The sequence below is a fragment of the Cryptotermes secundus genome, unplaced genomic scaffold (genome assembly GCF_002891405.2).
Source record: "Cryptotermes secundus unplaced genomic scaffold, Csec_1.0 scaffold825, whole genome shotgun sequence".
In the NCBI taxonomy this organism is placed as follows: domain Eukaryota; kingdom Metazoa; phylum Arthropoda; class Insecta; order Blattodea; family Kalotermitidae; genus Cryptotermes; species Cryptotermes secundus.
This window is the reverse complement of record NW_019738888.1, coordinates 505,738-524,349: the sequence shown is the minus strand read 5'-3', so window position 1 is coordinate 524,349 and position 18,612 is coordinate 505,738. Positions and strand designations below refer to the sequence as shown.

At 40.5% G+C, this 18,612-nt stretch overlaps 1 protein-coding gene across 1 annotated transcript in view; it reads left to right on the top strand.

Moving 5' to 3' along the window:
* LOC111871295 (ras-specific guanine nucleotide-releasing factor RalGPS2) overlaps nucleotides 1-18,612 on the top strand; it is a 75,417-nt gene that overhangs the window by 33,926 nt on the left and 22,879 nt on the right. Inside the window, exons 2-3 of the mRNA XM_023864297.2 lie at nucleotides 14,543-14,673; nucleotides 16,489-16,748. Of these exons, the coding sequence (XP_023720065.1) occupies nucleotides 14,599-14,673; nucleotides 16,489-16,748 (335 nt within the window). The 5' untranslated portion in view covers nucleotides 14,543-14,598. The remainder of the gene's footprint in view (nucleotides 1-14,542; nucleotides 14,674-16,488; nucleotides 16,749-18,612) is intronic.

Sequence of the window (18,612 nt, the reverse complement as noted above, 5' to 3'; positions counted from 1 at the left end):
CATATGGAATTCCACGTCGGCTGATGTCTCGAATTAATTAGGCTGCTTACAAATTACAGTCAGCAATGGAAAGGTACATATGGAGTAGGAGTACATATGTTTTGCAAGTGTGTTCGTTTCGATTTACAGACACCAACAGAAATGTGTACCAGGGGTAAAGGGCGGCCGGCGCGTAAGGATGACAATCTCACCGCCACTTGTGAGTCGATTGTCTAGAAAAGGTGGGAACCTCGGCGGCTCACAACCCTGTGGGCCTACACGACCTGTTACAGGGACAGCTTTGCCTTTTTTTACTGGCCTAATGTTTATTTATGGCTGAATGAATATGAAACGTGCAGTAAAAACGAAATACAGTTTTTATTACAGTTACTCATTGGTGTTGGTGTCCATTTACTGCTGATGCAGATCATGTAGCGAGACGATTCAAATGTGTTTCTTTTGCATAGCTTTAATTTTGCAGTCGCACAGATTTTGATGTATGGGATATCTCTGAGATGGTTTGAAGTTCATTGCTTCGATAATGTTTGTTTATATCCAATCCAGTTTTCACCTTGACTTCTGTAAGATCAGTTTTGAGATAACTCTTCATTATCTTGAGATTTTCTTAGGCCTCCCGAATGGTTGCCTCTCCCCTTGAGAATTTCCAGCCAAAATATTATATGCATTTCTTTTTTCTCCCATGCATGATGCATGACTTGCTCATATCCTGCTTACTCTAATGAGTATAACCGTATTCGGGGAAGTGTGAATTGTTCGGCTCCTTGTTACACAATTTTTTCCATCGTCATGTTGCTTCTTCTCTCTAAGGTCTAAATGTTTTTGAGCAACCTGGCGCCCTTTAGTGTTAGTGGTGTTGATCCTTAGGGATCTGCTCTCAGAGTGNGTAGTTGGATTGTTAAGCGTAGGAAAGATTTCTTAATTTATAGATTGCAAAATACGAATTCATTAATCAGAGTTTCAATTTGTGTGTTAAATACGTTGTATGCACGGATTTTTAAAATTCATATTCCCTTAAAATCTGTACGTAAGATAAATATTTTCTCCATTCTAGTGTTCACTTCGAATACTAGTAGAGGTCGAAATGCCATTTATAAAAATATCTTTGAACACCTGTTGATTCTGCCTCTGGTTTTGCGCTAACCAAGGCGATTTCTTCTGCTGTTAACATGTTTACGGAAGGTAGTGTTCGTGATAAATGTGGTCTCTGGTTGCTAAGCTTTGAGCTACAAAAGTGAACGTCTTTGTTACGAATGATATCCCATTGTAACGAACACAATGGAAACAACGGAATTTCAAATCAAACTAAGCTATGTTTTGAGTTAGTAACTATGTAACTGTTACGGGCATTAATGTTTACGTATGAGCTTGAGAATTCCATTGTGAGTACTGGAAACAATGATTCTTGACTACGCCTATAAGTATAGCTTTCCTTTAGAGTCCCAGTTCGTGTTTCGTGTAGAAATTCCAGCTACTCTCTGCACAAGTGCAGGATTAGACAATTCTAAAGTTATTTTGCCACTAACAGCTCCATATTCATCAAACAGCATGTCATCGACGCCGTATAATCTCGATACTGACGGTGTCATTAAATAACAGATAAAAATCAAATTACGCCTAGGTTAACCTCGATCTTCTAATAAGCGTAACATTGTTCTACCCCAAGTCGACAAGTTATACACAGCCTAACAAGGCGATTCTGTCATTTGGGATGCTTTCCCTACAGGTATGTCACGGACGGTGCTATGCTCGATGCAGTGTTATTATCAAGAATGGAATAGTTCGCTTGCTGACTAAAGGCCTCGGAGTTGTTTTGTTTGTTGTATCAAGAATGGAAAGACGTGCTCCAAAGCAGATGCGTTCTTTGCAGTTTTGCGTTCGTCATTGTATTTGTTGTTCGTTTATTGCGTTGTATGAAATCAGACGTTATTTTTCTTTGTATTTCTCCATATTTGTACCAGCTTTAGCGGATAGAGGGTGTCGCGTGGTCAGCGCAAGGAACCTCGCCGATAAGCGGCAGTTGCTAGGTCGAAATAATTCGCTTGTGGACTCAAGCTACGGAGTCTTTTATCCATATTTACACCTTATAAAAACCGTTTTAAATAAAAGTTGTAGATCTTTATAATTTGGCCCATAAACGGCAAAGTTCAGTCTGAATTTTACGTGAAGTAGGGCCTATAATGGGCCGATGCAAACCAAAATGAAACTCGAGACCGTAGTACCAGTCTGTTTAGTAACATCATTAATCCCGCGGACGTTTGTACTATCGCTCGATTATGCATCTATTTTATGAACTATCTGCTTACGATTGAGAACTCAGTTTCATCTTACGTCTGTTGTCATATGACGTCAGCGGTGTTTGTATCCCATATTTCAGTGCTGTTTCCATAAATACTGTGACATTTGCGCTATGCAGGACACTCCCTCCCCCGCCAGCGGTGACGTAACATCGGAGCGCTGTCGCTGCTACGGTAACAAGCTAGTCAACACTCCGCCCCATCCCCCGCGGTGACGTAACACGCGACACCGCTGTTGACACAGGCAACAGGGAACTGTATAAAAAGCCGACTGAGCAGTATGTTAACAGTGTGTGTGATCAGGAGTGACAGTGTGGATCGTGAAGTCGCCGAGTGCAGCAGAAGTCTTAGCAGTCGCCGAGAGCAGCGGATGTAATTGTGATACTGCCGATGGCAGTAATTGTAATTGTGAATTGTGTGAGTGTAAGAGCGAGTGTACAATAAATTCGCTATATCCAATACGGCGTGAAGTTATTTGTCGCGTGACCTGCCGTCTCTCCATAACCTTTTTACTGGGTGTTTTTCAGTAGCATGTGTTTTAGAGATATCTGCTGTACATTAAACGCTTTTGGTCGAATTTGGTTTGTATTATATACGTTATGACTATAAATTGTATGGTTGACATAAAATATTGATTAAATTAAAATCGATAGATTTTTAATTTAATCATTTTTAAGAACGTGTATACTTAATATAGAAGTTATCCCTGTAACAGACCGTGGAGGCCCATAGGGTTGTGAGAGGTTGAGGCTGCCACATCTTCTAGACAATCAGCTCACAGTTGGGGATAATGTTGTCAGCCTTAACGCACCGCCCACGCTTTACCCTCCAGGAAAATTCCTGATACTCGTTTCTGTCAGAGGCTGAGTTGACCCAGGGCCATAATGCGGCTGGAAGGTTTAGGTAAATTGAAAAGAAAACATCTCATCGGGACTCGAACCTGCGACCATCCAGCTTGTAGCATAGTGCCTCAACCAACTACGCTACCGCGTACCCCTGTGTACTTAATGTGCTGATTGTAAAATTGTCTGTATGTTTCTTTAAGCACTATACAAGAGAAGATACGTATGCCTGTTTTCATTGGGATATACAGGGTGGGGCGCAGAAACTTCCCTTTTGTGAAGACGCATTGTGAATGGAGGGGAGGTCGCAGAAAAGTGGGGATAGGCTCGGCGAACGCAGCAGTCGCGGAAGTTTCTGTCTAATACCCCTCAGTAGGAAACATGAGGTGGACGAGTGAGCAGCGTGCGTTTGCTGTCGAAGCCTATTTTCGATCAACCATTCCTAAGTGGCGGTGCAGCGTTCGTTCCGTACTCACTTCGGAATTAAGCCCAGAGGTCCGGTTCCCAACCGGAAGTCGATTGTTTTGTGGGTAGAGAACTTTAGGACAACCGGGAATGTGGTGAAAAAATAATCAGGACGACAACGGACCGATACAACGCCAGAAAATATGGAGGCAGTTCGACAGTCGATTTTGAGATCTCGAAGACGCTCCGCTCGCAAACCTGCAGTCGCCCTAGACATATTCAATCGTTCAATGCGATGAATCCTTCACGAACATCTTCATTTCCATCCCTATAAGATGGTTGTTGTGCAAGAATTGTCACCACGTGATTTCCAGAACCGAATAACGGCGTGCGAAACGTTATTGGAAACTTTACCCCCTGACGCCCTTGTTTTCTTTAGTGATGAGGCACATTTTCACTTATCCGGATATGTCAACAAGCAGAATATGCCCTATTGGAGTGGTAACAATCCAAGAGAGCTTCATGAGAGTCTACTTCACAGTGATAAGGTGACAGTATGGTGTGCATTGTAGAGAGTTGGAGTTATTGGCCCTTATTTTTTTGAAGAAGACAATCATGCAGTTACTGTCAATTCACAGCGGTATGTGGACATGATAAAAAACCTTTTCGAACCAGCTCTTGAAGAACTGCATCTAGGAAATGTCTGGTTCCAACAGGATGGTGCCACGGGCCACACAGCCCGAGCTTCGATGACAGTTTTGAGGGCAAAGTTCCCCAGACGGCTCATCTCGCTTCGAGGTGACATCCCGTGGGCAGCGCACTCACCTGATCTAACGCCCCTGTGATTTTTTATGGGGATACCTCAAGGCAGAGGTTTTTAAACATCGCCCCACAAACCTTCTTCAGCTGAAGAATGTTATTCGGCAGGAAGTAGTCCAAATTCCGGTGCACATGTGGGAACGTGCAGAGGGGAACTTCAGAGAACGGTTGCATCAGTGCATAGAGAACGGTGGCCGCCACCTTCAAGATATTTTGTTTAAACCTACATGATTTAAAACTTTGAAGAATATTCTTTCATTAGGTAAACATAAATTTTGTCTATCAGCAATAATTTTTCTTTTATTCACCTTCAAAAAAGGGAGGTTTCTGCGCCCCACCCTGTACTAGTGTGTAGGCCTGTTAATAACGTTGTATGCAGCAGATGTGTGTCGGCGGTAGACGATCATCAGTATCGATGAATGGTACAAAATTGAAAAAAAAAAACAAATAATTTTGAAATTCTGAACTCTGAACAAAAGTATACTTCTCTGTTAAATGCAGCCGTTTTTTATGTCTAACGGAAGTGATCATTTGCTGAAAATGTTTTCAGATAGCCAGACTGCAGGCGCAATAGAAATGAATGCTAATTTTCATTTAGCCTCACTTTGAAAGCGGCGGAGAATGACGCCACTGCATGACGCAACTTTTCTATAAAAGTGGAAACCATGACTCTAAATATAACTGATCTTGTTTACTGATAAATAACAAAGCACAAATTTAACTGTTCTATCGTTAGTTGAAGTTGTAACTATGTATTTTACTGGATATACATCTAACTTCGGGAGTCGTGTAGATAAACTCTACACTGCGCTCAATCCTCGCCGTTTCCGTTTAAGGGCTGTCGTGTAGCCGAGGTGATCTCTTCGGGGCACCACCAAAAGACGCCTTATAATTATTTTCTTATACAAAGTTCCAGTTAATTCGAGGGATAAGGACTCTTGACTAGAGTCGAAGGAGTTCGAAGGATTAAGAAATTTAAGTGTAGAAAACAGTTCATTAAAGACTTTCCAGAAATAGAATAAGTTAATCTTCAAGTACAATGGATGTACACTCAACCAGGTCTTGTTGGTCTCTCCTCTCCACACTGACTACATACACTTCTTATATCATCCTCAATGACAATACTGCATTTAACAATTAAGGTCAATGTATCATTTCTTAAAATATACAAGGGTGTAGTGAGCAGTTCCGTATATGGTCATATGATCTTTTGAACCCGGACCAAGATACTTCTCAATCCTTCTGTTTAGTCATAACACATGTGTGTGTAACGGTCTTATCAGAGGTTGAGGTCAACAAATAACTAACTTCTTAAGGTCGACAACCCTTAGGAAGAGTAAAGATTACGAAAGGTGTCATGTACATTTTAATTGCAATAATCAAATTATCGATTATAACTACTGCCTATTTGTCACCTATGCCATACTACATCATACTACGTCACACTGCATTACAGGGCGAAGGTACAATGTCCTCGGTACGGCCAGAGTCAGAGCCCTCAGCAGTTAGACATGAATGAATGTATAAGGGGTGGGCCTTCTTGACCCTTGCACCGCGACCACAGTGATCTGTTGTGCCTCCCCTTCCGATTATCCCCTCAACAATCCTGCGCTTCGAATGAAGCGTAGGATTTTGTACGTGGGGACGTCGAAGTAGTCACTTGGTTCCATAAAATATTGACCCAAGTGGCACAGTCTTAAATAAGCTAAAGCCTCACATTCGCACAGGATATGTGTGGCTGTTTCTTTTTCTTCTTGGCACCTCTCACAAGTTTGACTGTTACCTAGTCCCAATTTGAAGAGGTGTCCTTTAAGGTGACAGTGTCCTGTAAGTAGTCCCACCACCCATCGTAGCTGGTTTCTGTTTAACTTCAACAGTTCCTTAGCTCTTTTAGCAGAGGGTCCTCATATGAGTCCCTTTGCTTGCCTGAGTTCAGTCAAGGATCCCCAGTATTTGTTGTGATTCATATTTGTCCAGTCCCTGATTGCCTTTCAGGCAACTCATATAGAGATGCCACGGGCTGGTTCAGGTCCTAGGAACAGATGTTCAGCTCCAGTCTTATCCAATTCATCTGCTGTTTCATTTCCAGCAATACCCTCATGCCCCGGCACCCATATCAGTTGTACCCTGTTATGTTTGGCCAGTTCCATGAGGGTTTGGTGACAATCGCAGACAAATTTTAGTTGATCTGGTGTTTGTCAAGCGCTTTAAGTGCCGCTTGGCTCTTAGGTAGAATGTAGATGTTCCTATTTCTGTAGTTCCTATCTAGAGTCTCCATAATACATGCCTTAATGGCATATATTTCTGCCTAGAATACGGTCGTGTACTGCCCAAGGCTGAAGCAGTTAGGGATATATGAAACATATTTCGTTTCGCCCACAATACTTGAGTAAATGAAATAATTATTTCTGTCGGCAGTTGAGTGTGCATGGGGTTAGCAATGGTGAGCAGAGTGAAATACATGCAGCTGAACCTGAGCCTAGTTCTTTTGGAGCTGAGTTTTGCTGTTGGAACGGTACATATCACCAGGGAGTGATCAGATTCTAACAGAATTGAACCATGTGGGAGGTGGTGAAACGTTATGTTCTGGGATCATCAAGCTTGTTAGATCTGTTTAGCCATCGACTCAATGTATTTTGTGTATTTATAAAAAATAATCGGTTCAAATGCATTGCGTCTCACATACGATTGTCATTTGAAACGAAATTGATTGTTGCTTAATAGGTCATTGTTGGTTACAGAATAAACGAAAAACTAAACTCCGTGGTTTTAATCCGCAAGTGAACTACGTATACTGACCGAGTGACTGCCGCTTGTCGGCGAAGTTAGTGCCAACTTTAGCGGATAGAGGGTGTCGCGTGGTCAGCGCAACGAATCCCCACGGCCGTTAATTTCGATTTTCTAGACCGCAGCCGCTACTTTTCCATTCAAGTGGCTCCTCAGTTATCCTCACGAGCTGAGTGTACCCAGTTCCAGACCCACTCAGAAACTCTGGTAGCGCCGGGAATCGAACCCGGGACCTGTGGATTTGTAGCCAGGAACTCTGACCACTAGACCACAGAGGTGATCGGTTACTGAATACCGAACAACAATAAAATAAGTAAAGCCGGTTTCGATAGAATTGTCATTTCCCATCGTCCCCTATGTGTTTACAGTTATTTTCCTAAAGCTACCACCTACAGTCCTTCCAGCCGCACTGTGGGCCTGGGGTCGACTCAGCCTCTAACAGAAATGAGTACCAGGAATTAATTAAATAATTTTCCTGAGGAGTAAAGCGCGGCCAGCGCGTAAGGCTGGCAACCCTACCACCATCTGTGAGCCGATTGTCTAGATAATGTGGGACCCTCAACGTCTCAGAACCCTTTTGGGCCTTCACGGCCTGTTACAGGGATAGCTTTACTTTTTTTTAACCACGTACATAGTTTCATTTAGTGAGGTGGTCTCCAAAAATTACTGAAAGTTAATCAGAATCGTTAGAGTCGTTTTCGAGAAAATTTCCATTTCATTTTTGTGGTCCATCCGAAGGGTCAGAATTTTTTTTTTGGTGAGAATATTTATATTTTCTAGGCACCGACCCGTGATACAAACTCTTAAATACCGAATATGAATAAAACCCGCCCAATCCTTCCGGCGCTGCCGAGGCGTACATTCATACATACAGAGAGACAGACAGAAGGCATACCAGTAGCCACGTTTTTGTATTTGGGAGGACCAAAAATATGTAAAATCATCAAAATCTCGAGATGGGGCTTTGCCCGCCATCGCCGTACTTTCATACAGTGCTAATAATCACGCTGTTGGAGCGTGTGTAAACCTAATACTACTTACTACTCCATATGTATCCTGCATATACGAGAACGTACGAAATGCGATAAAACTAATTTGTAGGTGTGGATTTCGACGAATTGATAAGATATTTTGCCTTCGTCACTTACTGGAGGAAGTGGGACGTAAGTGAGGAAATGCATCAGCTATTTGTAAAATTTGGAAAGCCTCTTCAGTTAAGAAGGAAACAGTGTAAAACCCTGAATACTTTACTACTTTTAACTCATAACCACAAAAGATTATAGTACTATCGCTAACATACACACTTAAACAAATTTCTGTAGCACGCGCTAGGTCTCAGCCTTTTGTAGTCTTTGCTAGTCGTTGTTTGGTAACGGCATCTAACAGTGCAACTCCACTGCTTCCGTGCTCACGTCGTTACCGGTTGGCCACAATCTCACATCTAACTCAACTGTAACTGCTAGCTATGACTAACCATCCAGTCCAGTCAGTAAATTGCTGCTGACTCTCGTCAGCACAGTAGTTCTTGGTATCGGAACCCAGGACCATATTTTTCCTTCTTCCCGTCTTTACATGTTTTGAAATGGGTTCTGCACTTTGACTAGAGGAGCCGTCCGACTACTACTGATCACTCCCACTCTATTGGAGAGTGACTTTACTAACTCGCATTCTCACTCACTCATTGTCACAAACTCTGTAACTCCTGACTGACCGACCAGAGACAGGATCAGTGATACTTTACGACTGACGGTTTACCGCCCATTAATTCATCTTGGCGCCGAGCCTCTTGAGGCTCATCATTAGGATTTTTTTTTTTTTTTTGCAGCTGAACCCTTACGGTCATAGTCCTTATGTAAATTCCTGTCTGACTAGAGGATTGCTTTGTCTCTTATGAATAGGCTTGGCCTTTGTCAAGTGCACATGTCGCACATGCATATAGCACTGCGTTGCCTAGCAATGATCTAAGAATTCTCTCTTGTTGCGTGTGCATTCATTGGTTCGGAGAAGTGTTGGCCATGGTGTTGCCTAGCAAAAACAGTCTCTTCTGGCTCCACAATTTCGGTGCTCAGCCCCATGTCGCAGTATCACTGAACAAGGAGGTACCTTATAGTAGTCGATTTTTCATGTGTGATTTGGAATACACTAGTAGGAACGTCCAAGAAAACAAGGAAACTGACGTTCAGTGGTTCACATAGTAAGCTTCTGGACGATATAAATGCCACAAAGAAGAAAAATAATAGGCGGTCGATTCGACGCGAAGGAGACTGGTTTAGAAGTAAATGCAGAGAAAATTAAGTTTGTGTGTTGATGTCTCGTCACGAGGATGCAGGACAAATTCACAGTAGCCCTCTAAAGAGATTGTGAGTAATACATATTTCGAAAATACAGCAAAGTTTTAAATATTTGAGAATGTCGGTAACAAATCAGAATTGTATTCATGAAGAAATTACGAGAAAATTTTATTCAGAAATTACTTGATATGGTTCAGGTCAGAAGCTTTTCTTTTCTCGTTTGCTACCTTACAACATAAAAGAATCTATATAACTGTCATTTTACTCTCAGTTTTGTATGGGTGTGAATCTTGGGCATAGGTTAATGATGTGTGAGAACAGGATGCTGGAGAAAACCATGATAATTTCCATCAGAATAACCGCGTCTTCCGTCAGTATTTGAATCTGGCAGCTCCCCGAATTCGAAGGTGGACTTGACACGACGTTTGCTGGAGGGAGTTCTGTGCCGAGCATTTGATTTGATGATGAAATGTATGACTGTTAGTTGTCATGATCACAGTCTTCTGGGATGTGATGCCGTATAGAGTGTTAGATGGGTACCCATCTGGCAGATCACATGGCGTCACATCCCAGAAGACTGCGCTTGGCGTTAAGTGTTGCGAGAACATCATATCACAACGAATTAGTGAGTATAAGTACTGAAAGAAGAAATTCCTTTATGTACATAGCGCGGAGTTGAATTGCAGCCTTCGCAGAATGTGGGTGAGAAAATACTCTAAAGCGCCCTTTCATTACATTTAATTCCACCATATACTCATCTGTCATCCATAATGTACCTTAACAGTTATCATATTTCTGGCATGTTGCGGCCGATATACATTATGCGTCTCAGGTCAGCTACTGTACGACTGTTGCATTCCGCACTACTCGGTTCAAATGGTGTGTACAAAATTTGTGTGAAATTTCATGCTCTGAAAAGCGTACAGTTCAGTCTCTGATCCTTTGATCGTTCATCATTCTTCCAAATGTGAGAGGTTTAGTGTACCAGGAGTCAAGAGTTCGGCCTGTAATGTGCAGCATTTCAAAGTTCAGTTCATCTTGGCGTCAAGCGGTCATAGTCCCTATGTAACATACTCTCTGACGAGATGATGGGTTTATGTCTTATGAATAGGCTTCGTTTTGCTTTTGTCAAGCGTACGTATCGCACATATAGCCATGGCATTGAAGATTCTTCCTTTTGCACGATATGTACAAGTCCTTTCAGTCCACGCTTTGCAAAGCAGATCGTGTCTGTGTTACTTATGCTACAACGGCCGCTTAGTCACCTGAACGGTCGTAAGTTTGGCCACTGAAAAGTTTAAGCCTCATATATTTTCTGTGTCTGGCTTCGCCTTGTCCTATGCTGAGCACGTGTTCATTCTCATGATTTTGTATGACTTTTGCTTGTTGCATGCACAATTTTGATATGTAATCGTATACATATGGAAGGTTGAAAGCCGTAAAAGCTGCGTTCATACCGAGCCCACTTTTTCAAAGTTTCGAAGTCAAGTGACCAATGGACACTGGTAGCAGAATGCGAAGGTTCGACACCTGAGTACCCAAAGTTCGCCACTGGACATAGGTTTTAACCAGTTTCCTGCCCTTTCCTTCACCACAGCTGACCTCTCCAAGAACCGTTTTAAGCTTATCCTCCCTTGTTAGTCTTCAAGTCGACGTTTTTTAACAAGTTCCAGCATCTAAATTCTGTATGTTTTCGTTGTCTCCAACGTAGACACATGACCAAGCCATCGAAGCATCCTAAATTCCATTATACTAACAGTATTGGTGACCTGTAGGCTTACGTCACGACGTCCTTCATAATGTAACATTCCAGATTGCGCAATTATGTCCTGTTTAGGTCCAGATATATTCCTGATCACCTTTTTCCAAACAGTTCTAGCTCGTATTCTTCCCTAGCAGTGGGAGAGTGTTTCATATTCATGCATAACAAGTAGTGAAATCGTGTTTTGATACGTATATACGTATACAGTAAAGTAAAAAAAGTAAAAGTAAAGATATCCCCTTAACAGGTCGTGGAAGCCCATAGGGTTATGAGATGTTGAGGCTCCTACATTTTCTCTAAACACTCGACTCACAGATGGCGGTAAGGTTGTCAGCCTTACGCGCCGGTCGCCCTTTACCCTCAGGAATATTCCTTGTACTCATTTCTGTTATAGGCTGAGTCGACCCCAGGGCTATAGTGCGGCTGGAAGGATTAGGTCAATTGAAAATATATATATACAGAGGGACCAAAATAACATATGCACAATTCAACGTACAAAATATCTACTTAAATAACTTATTGGAATATCTTCGGTTCAACTTTGAAAATGGCCGTAGATGACCCGTGTTAAAGTGTGTTATAGAAGAAGTTTTCAAAGTTGAACCGAAGATATACCAATAAATTATTTAAGCAGGTATTTTGCACGTTTAAATGTGTGTGCATTTTTGGGGCCCCTCAGTGTGTGTGTCTTGACTGTAATTGTTTTCGAAAGCAGAGGTATGGTGGTAGTTTTCAAATTAAATAAGATACAGACCCGATAAATAACCAAAAGATCACATGTGTGACAGAATCTTCAGAGAATTTACAGGAAATCTTTTAACGTCAAGTTTACTTTACAATCCAACATCGGCTTCTAAATTTATTGAGAAATGTTAGAATAGAATTATGTTTATGTTCAGTTACAGCCTTTTGGCTTAGGAATGACAACGTGAAACTGAAACATATAATACAGTGAAGTCATAGAAGTCAGTTTCATAAACAGGAACATAGCCCACGTGTATTCAGTCTCTTTACGAAAACGTTCATTAAACTACCATAGAACTTACACACGAGGGCAATGAACAAGTAACGCGTTTATCTCACTGGTACGTAAATACACATGCATCACATCTGTTTCTTGCGCATACGTCAACCGGTGCCATTAATCGTCCACGTTTTGTTCTGGTACACACTTAGGATTTTTTGTATTAACATTTAATTGGACCAGAACATTCTGAAAATAGAAACCGCGTTTTTATTCAAGGGTTACCCATCTCTGCGTATTACTAGCAATTATAGTAGTCAGTACAAAGAAGGTTTAGTAACATTTCAGGTTGTGATGTGTGCGATTTGATTGGCTGTGTAACAGCGGGTTTCTCTCATCAGTTACAGATTTACATGGCCCGTGACATGGCCCCTGTCATTGTGTGTCTCGAAGTAATAAATATGAGTGTACGGCATCCTCGGTTGTTACTTTCTGAACATTCTGGAGCCGGAATTAGTTGACTTGGGCGTTTCACCCCTCTGTCAGTTTTACCACTCCATGGCAGTCCTCTCATAATGCGGTGCTGCACTTGACATTTAACAGAAGAAAACAAGGGTACCAAATATTCCATAGGGAAATGGCCAGTTACTTTATCCTGCTGTACGCCCATGCTTGTCTTGTCTTCATTTGTGTATGTTTTTGTTTGTGGGCCGATCACAGTCGCCGCCCGGTCTAAGGCATGAACCGTCTTCGCCCACTCGATCACTGGGATCGTGGGTTCAAATCCCTGTCTGTGGGAGTTTATTCTGCGTTTCTGTTGTATTGTGTGTATGTAGCGGCTTTGCGATGGGCTCATCCCCCATCCAAGGAGTCGTACCGACTGTGTGTAAGATTAAGAAACTTTAAAAAGTCGCCAATGTCCAAAGGGCTGTAAAGCCATAGAGAGAGGAAAAAAATGTGGTTAGCTCGGGGATAACTCAGTTGATAGAGCTATGGAGCTGCAAGCCGATTATCGTATTGACCATGAAAGTATACGTTAAAACCCGTAGGTTTCATGAGTTAAAAAATGAAATAAATTGTTTTGAACTTCTTGCAGTTTGATAAACCACATATGAATGCTGTTTTAAGTGTGTGAGCGGTGATGCGCTTAGATGAGGCAGCAGTCTGGAGATATTCTCATCAAACAGATGTGTATACATGTTGAATTACTTACACTGCTACAGACATCAAGTTCACAAGATTCATCACAGTAGTTATCTGAAGAGCTTGCTGGATTGGAGCCCAAAGCATTTAGTTCAATAGATACATCAGCTTAATCTTCGCATGTAGAATGGTTCAGATGTTTTAACAAGGAGTTCTTGGAAGAACTAATCACCTACTTTCCATTGATACACAGAAGAGGAAAACTTAAGGGGATACACAGACAGACACTAAGGTGATCTCATAAGCCTCTTTTTATTTTATTTTGTCAAAATATGGAAAGTAGGCTGAAAACGTTGTAAGTAAAATAGTAACCATGATTAATTTCATACAGAAATCTCACTTTGAGATTGAATTCCTAATATAAAATTTAATATCCTTAATGCCTAAGGTATAGAATATTCATTGGCCATGGGGAATCATAGCATATAGCAGCTTGATATAATCAAGAGAAAAGACAACATGCACTTTTTTAAACTGCTTCAAACTTGTTGCTGTGCTCTTATTTTCTTTGAAAAATAGTGTGATTTAAAAATATAATTTACGCTTTTGGATTGGTTGCTGTAAAGAAAAACAGGCTCGTACTGCGTGCGTGAGTACGTGCGTGCGCACGTATAATTCTGTAATTACGTTGCAAGAACCCGAGTTGGTTTGTGCGGTGTTATGCGACTTTGGCTGGAAACTTGCTCACGTCATCCTGTCAGAAATATTTTATGGTTTTCTTCAGTATCTCCGGTTAGACACAACCATGCTGTTGAAGTGCTTCTAAACTCCTTACTGCTTCCATGCACATACACGTGTATCAGAATAGTACCTTGAAATATGCCACAACCACATTCTTTCAGTCCTATTCTCATCATTCTGGATCGTCTTTCTACCTAATTCGATTTTACATAGTCTATGTTGAGTTTACCATCTCCTCGCCTCTGTTGATTGCCCAGTAAGCAGTTTGCGTTAAAGCCTTCTTTCTTTCACCATATCATTTAGTTTTCATCTGAGAACTGATAAACAAAACTTGTAAGTTTGTTTATACTGGAGAACATTTATATATGGTGCTTTTGTCTTGTGTAACACATTCAGATCCAGTATTCTTCACCTCTGGGACTGAATATGTTGTATCGGCAGTTGAACTTCGCCAGAAAACTGTGTATATATTGCTTTTTTCAATCTGTCATCAGGAAAGATGATTTGAGAGAAGGGTGGAGCCTGCAACTGTGATGTGCTGATAGAGCCCATGGCCAAGATGCGATACTCTGAGATGCCTCGTGATGTATCTTGCGACAGTTTGTCTGCACTGCGCATTACGGAGGTGAGCTCCGGTTGGCTTTGGTGTAGTGAGAAAATTAAACTGATTAAGTGCTTGCATTCATCATTATGCAATTCCTTATCTTCCTGCACCATATCCATGAATCTAAAGATTAAAATACACATTTGTATACTTACATTTTACCTGGATAGACTTGAAAGGATTCTGACGATGGTGTATACTGTACTTCTTTTGGCTTATTTTGGACTTCACCCATCGTCTGGTATGTAAAAGACAAAAAACCACGACGTTTCGGAGACTGGATCTGTTTCCGTCCTCAGGTAGTCCAGTGATTGAGACTAGCTCTTTCTAAGGAGCCAAACTGAGTAGGTATATCTTTCCCTATCCACCTGAAGACGGAGACAGATCCAGTCTCCGAAACGTCGTGGTTTTTTGTCTTTTACATACCAGACGATGGGTGAAGTCCAAAATAAGCCAAAAGAAGTACATTTTACCTGTTGTTCTATATGGGTGTGAAACTTTTGTCTTTTGCTTTAAGTGAAGAACATATTCAGCAGTTCCATTAGTGCAGTAAGCCAATTATTTGAATATAAGAGAGGGAAAGTAACAGATGGATAGAGGAAAATTACATTATGAGGAGTTTCAGAATTTTAATGCACCACCAGTGATTGCTTAGGGGATGCACATTGAATGTGTAGCATACATAAGAAAAAGAGATGTAAAATTGTTATTAGGAAACCAAAGAGGAAGTGTTTGTTATGGATTGGAGAATAATATTGAAATGAATCTTAGAAAGGTGGTGAGAATGTCAACTTGATTAAAATTGCCCATGATTAGTTCAAATGGCAAGCACGATGTTTGTTTAGGTTCCATAAGAGCAGGTAATTTATTGGCCATCTTAATAAGCATAAGCCTTTCAACAAAGAACCTGACCATGCAGTTAGTTTGCTAGTTAATTTAGTTAGTTTCTGGTGTATCATTTGTTGAATCACAAGCAAAAGTTTCCAGATTTTCAGTCCATGAAGCAGTATTCACCATAGAGATATACAAGAAAACATTATTTGTAATTTTTTTCTATTTAAATACCAGGATTTGGAAGAATGTTGATACAATTATGGTAATAATGAAAGTTGAGGATGCATTGGTTTAAAAGACTTTTTTACATTTTCTTTTATAAATGTGTGCCATTCTCAGTATGTGGAAGTAGAAGTACAAACACATTGTTATATCTTTGGTCTTATTTGAGAAGTTCTATGAATATTTGTGTTTCAAGAAATTTTATGTAGACATAGCAGGGAATTTTCTCTTCAGAGTTGTTGCTGTTTTGGAAGGCCAAGGAAGCACTGGATCAGATCAGATCACTTGTCTTTCTCTGTCATGAGAAGCAACTGGAATACTTTCCATTTCTCATCTTATATATATTCCAAGAGTCTGAACTCTGAATGACCTTCCTGCTTTTTTTCATGTTGCTGAAATGTCAAGGAGAGTAATGAACAGAATAGCATAGAGGGCTAAAAGGAAGTGTCTTAGAAAGATCATGTTTGACAGGGTAGCATAGCTGGGATTTGCTCTGGCATTCACAGTTTTAAGGTTTATTTGTTATTTACATTTTAAGAATGAAAATGTTTTGAAGTGAATTGTTGGTGTCCAATTTTGAAGTGTTGTGTAATTGACTTTTCCAAGTATGTGTCATATTTGAAGTTAACTTAAGTAATTCAATTCTAAGTATTCCAGGGACAAGTATCTTATTTTTCCTTTTAACAAATGCAAGTAGTGTGTTTTCCCGTCTCTCAACCCAGTAGCCTATAAGAAGAGCCTTATTGTTACAGCATTGATTTATTGCATTTGTTCCTACAGAATCATGAAGAAAGTGTTGATGGAAGGTGCAGGGATAAATCACCACTTAGTGATGTTGAAACTGTAGTTCCCACATTCAATGGAAATGACTATCCCCTTCTAAGGAAGAAAGAAACTGCAGGAACAGAGAGCAAACATCATAAATCTTATATTAGACCAAAGGACCCCACAGCACAGTCAACTGGAGACATAAGCAAGAAAATATCACATCATGCTGCCAGGAAAACAGTTATAAACCCCCCTTGCTATGATAATTATGGGTAAGAGTATGATGTTATCATGTCATAAATCCAGTGATAAAGTTGTGAATTTGTGGTACAACTGTGCTACCAGTTTTGATCTTTTCCATTGGATTGAAAGTATGTCTCAAAAAGCTTCAGTCTTAACAGGTGGTCCACAGTACAGGAACATGCAATTGAACATGAAACTAAGAAATTAAATTTGTTTATATGTGTTATCATGCAAAAGAATTTTTTTTAAGGGACAGGGCAGCCACTTGAAAAGCAGGGGATAGGAGGATAACATTAAGATTGATTTTAGAGAGCTTGGTTGTGAAAATGGGAGGTGGATGGAGCTGTCTTAGTGTTGTATCCAGCAAGAAGCTTTACTGTTAGTGAGATTTAAACTCAGGTTCCCTTACCTGAGTCAGAGTTGGTTACTTGGGTGGATGATGATGACATTTTGTGTGGTTTNTTTTCCTCTAAAATTACACTTTATGTAACTTACAAAATAATCGTCTGTTGTTTGTTTTGGATGCATATTAATCTTTTCTGAAATAAAGTTGAATTTTCAAAATATATATAAAAAAAAAATTGCATAGAAAATAAAAGGAATCTTTTTGTGAAGTGTCAGTCATTAGGAACCTCCACTACCAATAACAGAAAGCTGACACGAGTATGATTATCATGAAGTTTCACAGCATCACAGCACTGAATGACTGGATCACTTTAATGACTGGGGAATAATTATTCATGCACAGGCTTGGAATTGTAACTGCTTAGCCTAGAGCTTTATGATAGAAGGTACTCACCTTCAGAAAATTATTCTTCTGGGCTTGTTCAGTTCTGAAAGCAAATAAAGTAATGAGCTACTTACACTCTACACTTTGTTGTCTGTGTGTGGAATTTGTTGAAGCGTGAAACGACACACAGTCCAACTTCATGTTCTCTACACATATGTGGGCTCAGTTACCTGTTGTAGGGTTCCTGACATAACTTATAAACACAACACTTCCTCATTGCAGTCTTTTGCAAGGAATGCTATACACACAATCTGGAATGTGACGATGTGTCACATGTTGATAATTTCCACATTTGAACATTTTCCACCCCTGGATAAGATTGTTCTCTGTGTTTTTCCAGAATCCCCCTGATGATTATCATTTAGAAACCTTGAAGCAGCACACTTTTCTTATTCTTGCATGAGATACATTGCATCTGCATTGAGCAGAACTACCTCAAGAATGTGAAGTCCCAATTTTTGTATGATTTCACAGATCTATAAATGCACTGAACATAAATGAGCAGCATAACTGTCCAATCTACTGCACCCGTTTTACTCCTATAGTCTGCAGTGTATCATCTTCATAATTGATTATTTTCTTTTCCAGTCACACTTTCCAGTGTTCACAGTTTCTTCTGAATGTTCAACACATATCTAGTTTTACAGCTACAGAGGGGGTAAAGCTGTATGTTTATTTGTTTCTATGTATTATTTGAAGTTTAGCTATGTTAGGGTGGGTCACTTGTCACCACGGCATGACACATCCTCAGGTTGCGGATGGAGCAGATGGCCTCCAGATATAGAGGGTAGCTGTGAATATACTGAATAAGCAGTCACAGACAACCAGCAAGGAGTGTTCCTCCAGCTTGGGAGTTGGCCATGTGGCTAACAACACATCACCGTAAAAAATAAGCTTGTTACAAAATGTAACATAGGACCTCAGACCTGAGGGCACTTGTGGACACGATAATGAACCTTCAGGTTTTATAAATTGCTTTGAAGTTCTTGGATAGCTGCACAATTTGCAGCTTCATAAGAAGGGCCCAGTTCCATGAAGTTAGTTTTATGAAGTTTAGCATTCCATTGAACAGTACTGAACTTTCATCAACACAGGGGTCTTGA